The 10,888-nt window shown below is 42.5% G+C and overlaps 2 protein-coding genes across 3 annotated transcripts in view; one reads left to right on the top strand and one right to left on the bottom strand.

The window, feature by feature from the left end:
• Window positions 1–231: 231 nt before the first annotated feature.
• The window catches only part of DNAJC2 (DnaJ heat shock protein family (Hsp40) member C2), a 19,380-nt gene continuing 8,723 nt past the window's right edge, over window positions 232–10,888 (top strand). The window contains exons 1-7 of one of the 2 annotated variants that reach the window (XM_069801784.1): window positions 232–404; window positions 1,158–1,348; window positions 1,976–2,051; window positions 4,899–4,997; window positions 7,806–7,947; window positions 9,162–9,242; window positions 10,041–10,106. In XM_069801784.1, the coding sequence (XP_069657885.1) occupies window positions 347–404; window positions 1,158–1,348; window positions 1,976–2,051; window positions 4,899–4,997; window positions 7,806–7,947; window positions 9,162–9,242; window positions 10,041–10,106 (713 nt within the window). In that variant the 5' untranslated portion in view covers window positions 232–346. The remainder of the gene's footprint in view (window positions 405–1,157; window positions 1,349–1,975; window positions 2,052–4,898; window positions 4,998–7,805; window positions 7,948–9,161; window positions 9,243–10,040; window positions 10,107–10,888) is intronic. The other variant, XM_069801783.1, reaches the window with a different exon arrangement.
• PMPCB (peptidase, mitochondrial processing subunit beta) overlaps window positions 8,564–10,888 on the bottom strand; it is a 20,285-nt gene continuing 17,960 nt past the window's right edge. Inside the window, exon 14 of the mRNA XM_069801787.1 lies at window positions 8,564–10,406. Coding sequence (XP_069657888.1) covers window positions 10,366–10,406 — 41 coding nt within the window. The 3' untranslated portion in view covers window positions 8,564–10,365. The remainder of the gene's footprint in view (window positions 10,407–10,888) is intronic.

Below are 10,888 nucleotides of genomic sequence, written 5' to 3'. Positions count from 1 at the left end.
CATCTCCTTCCCCCCCGGCGCCGCTGCCGCCGCCGGAGAGTTCCGCCCGACAGAGCCGCCGGCGGAGCGGCGTGCGCCGCGCCGGTTAAACCCGCCCCGGGCTCGGGCTCGGGCTTCGGCTGCCGCCGGCCCCGTTGCGGTGTAGGCGGCGTGGAGGAGGCGGTGGGGCGAGGGGCCCCGGCGGGCCGCTTATCCCGCCGCACGCCGCCGCCGCCGCCGCCGCCCCGGAAGCGCTCGCGGGGCGCCTCCATGCGCCGGCTCCTGGCAACCGGCGAGGCGAGGCGAGCGGGGCCCGGCGGCGCCCAGGCCCGAGGCTCGCTCCGGCCCGCCGCCCGCCGCCGCCGCCATGCTGCGGGGGGCGCAGGAGGGGCAGCTCACGGCCGTCACCCGGGCGCTGTCGGCAGGTAGGGACCGCCGGCTCCTCGGGGCGGGGGGTGGGGGGGGAGCGAGAGCGGCCCGGCCGCGGGGCCGTGGCCGTGGCTGGAGCCGAGCCGTGGCCGGCGGAGGCGGCGCCTCGGGGAGGGGAGCGGGGCGTCGCTGCCGGGATCCCCCCACCCCTCCCCGCGCTGCCGCGGCTGCCAGGAGCGGGGGTTTCCCCTGGTTAGAGCGAGTGCGTGCTGCGGGGGGGAAGACCCAGCCCTGGAGCGCCGGCTGGGGCTGTGCAAAATCCCGCGTGTGCGGAGGGCTTTCCTCCCCGTTCCGCCTCAGCTCGGTGCCCTTCACGCGTTGCCTCTGCCCGGGTGCTCGTTTCGTGAGCAACAAGTCGGGCTTGGCTGCCGGGGGAGTGGCCTGTAAGAGGGGGAGCGGGAAGGCAGGGGAGAGCAACCCGAGTTCGCTGTTGTCTGCCGCAGTTACCTCCTCCGTGGCCAAAGCCGGGAAGACACTAAGGACCGTTTCACGTGGGCATCCCTTTAACCTGAAAGCACCTTTCCAGGTTGGAGAACGCAGGGAAGCGTTTGGCCGTCTGAGAGGCGTGTGTTCGGGTTCTTGCGGTCTAGCGGTCTGGTGGGTGTAGAGTGAACTGGAAGGTTTGGCAATCTGTAGCCTTGTGCGATGCAGTGCTTCCGTGGGGTTTGATGTAAAAAAAGTAAAAAAAAAAAAAAAAAAAAAAAAGTAAACCGCAGAAGGTGAAGTCGTTTTTATGTTTTTGCTTATAGCATCAGTACTCTGTCAAGTGGAACCTGTGGGAAGATGGTTTGAAGCATTTATTAAGAGGAGAAACATAAATGTTTCTGCCTCTTTCCAGGAGCTAGAAGATGAGAAGGAACTGTCTGAAGAATCAGGGGATGAAGAATTGCAGCTTGAAGAATTTCCTATGTTAAAAACCCTTGATCCAAAGGACTGGAAGGTATTCAGTTGATATAGATTAGTGTTAATTATTTTTGCTGGAAGTCTCCTGTCAAAGTTATCTGCTCTTCCCAGCTGCTAAAGATCCCCTTCCTCCTCCCCTCCCACCCCCATCTGAATTGGTTTGTGTCCGTTAGCGTTATGTCTGGGTTTGTATTTCCCAGGCATAACCAGTTGATGAAGGGAAACTCAAGCACACAGCAGGATAAGATCTTCGTCCTGAACTGTTGTTTTTCATTTTACTGCCTGTAAGCAGTAAAAGTGTCTCCCCTCCCCATTGCTACCTCCCTTATTCTGGAATTGTGTTAGCACTCTTAATATTAAAGACAGCAATTCAATTCTCCAGTAATTGAACTTTCTGGGATTCAGTGCTTGAATCCAATTTAGATTAAGCTACTTGAATTTCTGTAACAGTGGCTTAGTTTATTACTATTTGGTTATTCAATAGTTACGGCCTTTACGACAATTGTTCTTTTTATAATATTCGTTGAGAGAGGGAAGAATTCTGCCTCTTGCTTTTAAAAGATGGGGAGAAGAACTGTTTTTCTGCATGCATTGTGGATTTTTAGGTTGCATTTACCAGTGTTTATTAGGGGTTTGGTTTTGTTTTTGTTTTTTCCCCCCTCAGAATCAAGACCATTATGCAGTCCTTGGGCTAGGAAATACACGATACAGGGCTACTCAGAAACAAATCAAAGCAGCTCGTAAGTACCGTTCCTGCATAAGTATACCTTTCTTTCAGATGTACACAACTGTTTTCCACATGAAAATACATACATGCCACAGACAAGATTTTTGCCATTTCACAGGCCTAAAAATGCCCGCTCTTTGATTTGCGTTGCTTACCAGCCTTCTAAATTCACATCACAGCTCCAAAATCCCCAGGCCTAAAGCTAGGGAATTCAAAAATATCACCGAGTTCACATCTCAGCTTTCTTGCTTGTGGGGTTTTTTTGTCAACAACCTTGAGACTATAACTGTACGTTTCTGCATTTTTGAGTCTGCAGCCAGGCTCAGTGAAAGGCAGAGAAATACAGCTAGCCCTGCCGTACGTATTTCAGTAGGTTGGTACCTTGAAGCCCCCTTACACTGGTTAGGTGCCATGTTAATGCTAGTGGATGGTTAAGAAGTATGCTACTGTTATCATTCTGATTAGACTGAGTGTTGCATGGGAATGGAGCGGTAGCTCTTGAATTTTGGGGTATTCGAGTAACAAAAAGTTACTTAGGCCACTGAGAAGCTTGGTTTTGCTTTTCTTTGGTCATTTTACCATGTGAAAACTGTAGAGTTCCTGTGGCTGGATCTCTGGGACATTTCCAAGCTGTTAAAAACGTAGTCTTGTGAGGTTAAGTTTCCTTGACATTTGGGGTAAGTAAACCATAGAACTTCAAGTGCCACTGTGCTGCTTGATGATGTCATGGGCCTGTGTCTTAAATCAAGACATGATTCAAAAGTGCATGCAGGTGATTGGGAGTATTTTATGGTAGTTGCATGTGAAGGAACACCATATTGGGCTTCAGAACTGTTTTCCTAGAAAGCAACGTGACCAAGAGTTGGCTTTGCAAGAAGGATGCAGGTATTTAGTGGAGAAAGATTTAAAAGTACTCTGAAGATTGTTCAGTAGCCTTTATGAAATAAGCTGATGGTTTTGTGAGCTGATCTGGCAAACAATTGCCTGTAGAACTGTACCGGTTATAGTAGAGTAGAATCACTGTCCCCAGTGAAAGCACAGATGAAGATTAAGTTACTCCCAAATGAAAATGGGTGGAAATCAGCAAATTACCAACTGACTCAGGAAATTATGTTACCTCAGGTACATGTTGCTTAGCAGTGCCATCATGGAGCATGTGCTAATGTAGCTGTCCTGGTTTCGGCTGGGATAGAGTTAATTTTCTTCTTAGTAGCTGGTACGGTGTGTTTTGGATTTAGTGTGAGAACAATGTTGATAACAAACTGATGTTTTAGTTGTCACTAAGTAGCACTTATCCTAAGTTAAGGATTTTTAAGTTTCCCATGCTCTGCCAGCAAGGAGATGCACAAGAAACTGGGAGGGAGCGTGGCCAGGACAGCTGACCCAAACTAGCCAAGGAATATTCCATACCACAGAACATAATGCTCAGTATATAAACTGGGGGATTTGGCCGGAAGGGGTAGATCGCTGCTCAGGCATCGGTCAGCAGGTGGTGAGCAGTTGCATTGTGCATCACTTGTCTTTTCTTGGGGTTTGGGGTTTTTTTTCCCTTTTTTTTTATTTTATTGTATTACATTAGTTTTCATTACTATTATTATTACTATATTTTATTATTGTTGTTGTTAGTATTACATTTTATTTTACTTTAGTTATTAAATCATTCCTATCTCAAACCATGAGTTTTACCTTTTTTTTTTCCCATTATCCTCCCCATTCCATTGTGGGGGGGGCAGTGAGAGAGTGGCTGCGTGGTGCCTAGTTGCTGGTGGGCTTAAACCACAACAGTAGCATAGAGCAACACCTATTCTGGTGATGATTAGTGGTCTCGCTACTCTTCTCAAGCAAGAACTGGGGCATCTCTCTCTTCAGGATCCTAACAGCACTCAATTATCACATGACGCTTTAGAGATGTGAGTCTTTCTCACCAATATATACTGTGCTTTCCTATTTTTAACAAGGATTCTCATTCGTTTCTCAAAAGGCAGGTTGCTGTAACTACTTGCATGATATCTTCTCTCTAGTATTTTATAGTGAGCCAAGAAGGTACATTTTATATCGTATGATAATATGGCTAGACCTATTGGCAAAGAAATCAGTTTAAAATCTGGTTTGGTGTTTAAACATGAAGACAACCTTGGTAGCAACTTTAGTAGATACTCTATATGTGTTAGTTATATCTCAGCATTTAAGGCCTAAGTAGACAGAGAACTTGACCACGAAGTCTCGTGTGTGTGCTTAATGTTATCCATGGGTAAGTGCAGCAGTCTTCACAGGCTCATGGCTGTAGTTTCCTTGCTAGTTTCATCTTGGATCATGTGCAGAACTTGAATAAAGGGATAGAACGCAATTTTTATTTTATCTGAACTACTTTGCTTTTCATTAAAAATAACAACTAAAGTTACATTAATTATTATTTTTTATTTTTTCAGTGTGAGTGCACAGGTAATTGTACAATCTTGCACAATTAAGGTCCTGAAGCTGCATTATGCATTTTGAAGCTAACTGTACACTTACAGTTACTGAAGGACTTCACTATGCATAATAGTAGAATAAGTCCCAGAAAATCAGTACTTCTTCAGCTGATGAAGGTGGAATAGAGTTTCTGAGTTGTGGTTATTTTGTGTCCCAGCAAAGATGAAATAATTTAAATTATGACAATAGCATTAAATCAAAGAAAAATTTATTAACTCGTATCTATTTTCTTCCTGATGTTTTTTGGTGTTTGGGTTTTTTGGTGTTTTTTTTTTTAAAGTATCTAATTAGAGAAATGTCAGTTGCAATTATTGTGTTACTTTGCAGTTTGTGAGAAATAAACTGTTGATGATGAAGCATTTCTAAACGTAATGTATCTATTTGCTAGATAAATCCATGGTTTTGAAACATCATCCAGACAAGCGAAAAGCTGCTGGGGAACAGATAGGAGAAGGTGATAATGATTATTTTACATGCATAACTAAAGGTAAGCAATTGATCTCTTTTATTATACTCTCTCAATCTACCTGATAATCTGAAATGTATTTGTAGTGCTTTATTAGGCTTTTAAAGAATTGTCAATTACTAAAAAGCCAGAGAAGTTCTTTTCCATTTTAGAAAACTGCCTCAATAAATCGAGATCGCACTAACATAACTTCCCTCTGGGTAGAAGCAGTATGGGAATGCAGCTGATAGTCTGCCGTGCTACTTGGTGACAGAACATGAATGCTTGTAGCAGCATATGCAAAGATGAACCACTAGAGGAAGCCACATACCTGGGATAAACTGGTGTGCTCTAAAGTGATTCCCCTAAGACACCAACAGCAACTGGAAAAACTGAATTCTAATTCGCTTACTCTGCCACAGAACATCTGTTGATTTGATGTAGGATATCAGTTTCTTCAGCTGTTCTTTTTTGCCCACAGATGACCGAGTGATAACATTTCCCTTCTTGCCTGTAGTGACCTAGAACACCACTGCTGGCCAATTCCAGAACCATAGGGAGTGTTCTAGGTGTATGACTTATGCCTCTAGAAATGCTTTGGAGTTTGGCTTTTTTGTTTATTTTAAACAATTTTTTTTGACTCAGTAAGGTCCAGGTGGGAGGAAATCTTGGAATTTGTGTGTTCTAAACTTTCTTCTTCTGAGTGTCTTCTTACAATACTAGTTAAAATGTTAGATGATATCTTAGACAAGCTAATGATGTCTTCAGCCTCCTTTGGAGTTGTCAAAGGGGAAAAAGTTGCCAGAGGACATTTTTGTTTTTCCATAGTCGCAATCCTGTCAGAAACTGGCAGACATTTATAAGAGCAACCTGCACCTGAATTAAGGAATATGCTCTGTGTTCTACATGCAAGGAGCAAAATATGTTTCCACTTGACTTCTTACTATCCAAGTTTAAGGATAAACAGAAAGGAAAGCACAAAGTGGCATGGAAGAGGAGTAATGCTTCCAGGCAGCACCCTGGAGGAAGGAAATGCAGTGGTAGGGAAAGGGAATCTGGAGTAGGAGTGAGTGGTAACAGAATGGAGAGAAGAAACTTGGAAAGGCAGGAGTCCGTAGGTGGGATTCAGAGCTGGGTCTGACAAAGGAATGAGTGGGAGATACAGTACTGGGAGAACTGAGTCTGTGGGAGTGGAATTGGGGATCTCTATGGAAAGGACATCTTTTAAGTGGAAGAGGAACCAACGGATGTGTGTGGAATTTCTTGCATCAGGAAAATGGTGTGAGGCTTATTGAAGCTCCTAGTTTGCAATGTAGAGGGTAATTGAGGTCATTGAGAGTATTGGCAGAGGCAGGTCCCTTCCCAGAGGGGAAGGGAAGACTAGCAGACAGCAGCTCTTTGGTGGTCCCTTGGATTCCTTCCTCTCTCCATTACCACATGCAGTGTGATCAGTTTACAGAACCACAGAGCACCACAGACTCCTCCAGCTTATCATCTAGATCTCACCTGCACGGTGCGGTGGTCTGCAGTCAGAGAAGCCCATGAATGATTGCAATGTGAATTTGATTCCTTTGACTTTTCACTCTTATTGAAAAATAGTGGGTATTGTAGAACTGACAGACAAAGTAATTCCACACTTCCTTGAGAGAAAACAAGAGTTTACTGAAGCTACAGTGTGTAGCTTTTTCCAGGTTATAAGATTCAGTAATGAGGTGCTCCCCAGCTGCAAGACTGCAAGAACAGGAAAACTGGGAGCGTGTGCATGTGTTGGCTAGTAGCTATGTGGTGTTTTATACTCCTTCCAAGTGTCCTGTTTGTGGCTGGGATAGAGTTAATTTTCTTCCTAGTAGCTGGTATAGTGCCCTGTTTTGGATTTAGTATGAGAATAATGTTGGTAACACACTGATGTTTTCGTTGTTGCTGAGCAGTGCTTACACTAAGTCAAGGACTTTTCAGCTTCTCATACTGCCCTGCCAGCGAGGAGACTGGGGGTGCACAAGAAGCTGGGAGGGGACACAGCTGGGACAGCTGACCCCAACTGACCCAAGGGATGTTCCGTACCATATGATGTCGTGCTGAACAATAAAACTGGGGGGAGTTGGCCAGGGGATGGCTGCCCGCTGCTTGGGAACTGGCTGGGCGTTGGTCAGTGGGTGGTGAGCAATTGCACTGTGCATTACTTGTTTTGTATGTTCTCTTATCATTATTATTACTTTCCCTTCCTTTTCTGTCCAATTAAACTGTCTTTATCTCAACCCATGACTTTTACCTTTTTTCTGATTCTCTCCCCCATGCCACTGGTGGGGAATAAGCGAACAGCTGTGTGGTGTTTAGCTGCCTGCTGGGTTAAACCACACCACCAAGTCTCAGTACAACTTTATCATGAGCTGCAAAAATTGTAATGAATGGCTCCTGTTCTTGCTAGTTCTGACATCATATTAACTTGGAGACTGCTTTTACTCCATGCCTGTCTTAGTAGACTGTTCTGTCAATTTATCTGCAAGGATCTGGTGTAGGCTAAAAGCCTGAAGATGTCATGCCCAAATTCCCACTGCCTAAACTGAATTTACTGCTATAAAATTATTTTAAATATAATCTGGTTCGTTACATTGTAATGGTTAAATGTGGTGTTTTTCATAAACATTTTCCTCCTACTTAGTTTAACAGGAATTGACAGCAATGCTATTTGGTGTCACTAAAAGAACTAAATATCAAGCTGTACAGAATGATAGATCAAACACAGATCTGAGAGCATCTTTTTAAACATTTAGCAGCTTTTCTGTAACATTCGCACCTTGTGGGGAAGACTCACTTTAGTCTCATGTTTTATGTCTGGTAACTTTTTTTCAGCTTATGAAATATTATCTGATCCTGTGAAACGACGAGCATTTAACAGCATAGATCCTACTTTTGATAATTCTGTACCTTCCAAAAGTGAAGCAAAAGAAAACTTCTTTGAAGTTTTTTCACCAGTTTTTGAAAGAAATGCCAGGTAAGCTATGTCAGACTGCCTCTGCTGTTGCTGGACAATCAGTATTTGCAAAATCTTCTCGCACTGTGTTTGTAACAAGTGTGGTTTTAAGGGATGCTGAGAGATGCATTAATTTGCTAGAAATGTAATACAAGTAAAATAGTGCGTTCTCTATTACTTCATTTTAAAATAATCTGAACTGTCACATTGGTGGCATTGAGTTTGACCCATGAGATTAAAAAAAAAAAAAAGTCTGTTCTCAGCACCATATTACTTACTGTCCTTTTTGTACAACACGTTGTTTCATCTTAAAATTATTTACTATACCAAGTGTGTGTATGCTACTGACTAAAAATTCCTTTTTTTATGATTTTCTTATGAGGGTGAGACATTAACAGAAGACAATAGTTATGTTCACAATTTAGCTGGTTAAAAGAGAAGATAAGTAACTATCAATATTTGGTGGTTCTCTCTTAAGGTGTGTGACTTTTTTTCTGCATTTGATTCATGCTTGCCAATTAACTTTCTATTAAGGCTGTCACAATAGAAGTTTATTTCACTTTTTACCTGTATGAAAAAAAAAAAAAGTGGTTTATTGTGTGAGGCACTTTACAACACATTCTGAACAATCCATTGATTATTTAAAGTAGATTTATTGAATCTTTTATCAAGTATTCCAGAGATTCAGACCTGGATCTGTGGTTGTCAGATGGGTTGTTCCCTTCTCTGCTTGGAAATGGATGCAATGTCATGGAATAACAAATTCTAGAACCTATGGAAGATTTCCCTCTTTGTAGGGGAAAAAGTGGAATGGAGGCAGAGCATGCATTATTCCCTCGTACTCTGTTAGAGTATGTGGGAAGCTTCCTGTAGCCTACCACAGAGCTGAGTTATTCACAGAGCACCTTTTGTCCACTTTCTGTAAGCTTTTCTACCAGGAGAATGTGTGTGGAGAATTGAATATCTACAAAGATAGCTTGTGCTCCATCAGGTCTCCTTGTAGGCACACCAAACTCGGGCAGGAGGAGTTTGCTTTTCTGGGGGAGCTCCCCAAAAAAGGCCCAATCTGGAGGATGTTTAGAAGGAACTTTCCCATTTTCTTCCTCTTTCCTGGTGCCCCTCTGTGTTGGTGGGAGGGAGCCTCTGATGTGGCATTTTGATTCCATAGTTAACACTGCCATGTTATGAAGTAAGATTATGTATATTATTTCTTGAATATATCCATTTATTTTCAGGTGGTCAAATAAGAAAAATGTTCCTAAACTTGGGGACATGAACTCATCATTTGAAGAGGTGGATGCGTTCTATTCATTTTGGTAAGTTAGCCGATACCTCAGTTTCTATTCACAGTATTCAAGACGTGATATGAAGGGTTTGCAGACCCTTTTGTATGTAGGTTGTAGGCTGTGGTCTGTTCTGACCTACTAACATCACGAAATTACCCACAGCTCTTTGGTGCCTTCCACAAACTGAGCTGGCTTTCTCGTAGCTAATGCATCTATGTTGTAAATTCACAGTTAGAGCGGGAGCTTCTGACAGTTCTCTGACCACAATGGCTGCAAACAGAGTTGACCCACAGACTAGAAGTAGGGTTCATCTCACGTAACTGGTGTTTTTAGTGGAGGCGTCTACTAGGTATTTAAGCTCCCCTAGTTAAGGGAGGTCTATCTAGTCCAATAAAGTCAGTAGAGTTTATGGCTTAACTTACCTGATAAATACAGATGCTTACATAAAGATTAAATTAATTTCTCTCTCAACTCTAAAGACGGCACTGTATCTCCACTGCCTATAATGGGAGCTTAGACAACTGCACTGTAGATATTTAGAGTTGGTGAGACTGATCCCATCCTAAAATACACTCTGTCCTACAGTACAGATAGATGTAAATCATTACTTTCAATAGCATCTTGTGTTTTTACTTAACACAGTGGAATCATTGTAGGTGCAGTATAATTGTAAATTATGTAGTATAAACTGTAAATAACAGTATAATTGCCTACAAAAACCTAATAGTAAAAAAGGTAGATTATTTGTAATAGTTTTGCTGTTTGGTTGGGTTTTTTTCATTCATTCTTTGTTTGATTTTTTTTTTTTTTAACTGTTGTTTACTGTAGGTATAATTTTGATTCCTGGCGAGAGTTTTCCTATTTAGATGAAGAGGAAAAAGAAAAAGCAGAATGGTATGTAAGTAAAAATAAATTTGACAGGAGACTGAGAGATTGAGACAGCAAGATTTTTCCAACTTTCTATTAGACTGTAAGTCATAGCAAGAAAGGTAGCCAAACTAAGACTGAATTCCACTCTCCCAGCTTAGTAGTCAGTCATGGACTTGAACTGGACTGACTGTGGCTTCTCTTTGTCTTATTTGTATAATTGAAGTAGTTCTTGCTTGCATCACAGAGGTGTTTCTGAGGTGCTTTGAAATGTGTTCATTTAAGTTCAGACTTGCAGTTCCAGCAAGTCCCAAACACAGGTTGAACCTGGAGCCAGAACAGAGTGGATGAGTAAGCAGGTATCATTTCTCTCTCCAACTCTTTATTAAACTGTGCTGAGACAAGCAATACTTTCTAGAATTTAGAGAGATTAGTTCTGATGGCTTGATGTTAATAAAAATTGTGTATTTGTTGATGTAGTGATAGTTGCTGAATTACTCAGACCATGTTGCCATTGGAAAACACATTCTATTTTTATCCTTCCTACAGTTATAACACAGAACGTTCAAGTTAGAGCCGCAAATCATTTAGTCTAACACGTTATTTCACAGGACACAACCTTTCACTTAGTCATCCTTGTATAACCATAACTGGCATTGTATGAACCTCTTCTTCCAAGTTTGACTAGAAATCAATTTTGTAGTTAGTCAGTGGTTAGCTTGCTTTGTGGCTAAAAACTGCCATATTTAGGCTATAGATAGGCCTTCATTCCTCTTCTCTTAATGCCTTTTCCTGCTGTTAATTTTTTT

This window comes from Haliaeetus albicilla, chromosome 14 (assembly GCF_947461875.1).
Source record: "Haliaeetus albicilla chromosome 14, bHalAlb1.1, whole genome shotgun sequence".
NCBI lineage: Eukaryota > Metazoa > Chordata > Aves > Accipitriformes > Accipitridae > Haliaeetus > Haliaeetus albicilla.
This window is presented reverse-complemented; position numbering and strand designations above follow the sequence as displayed.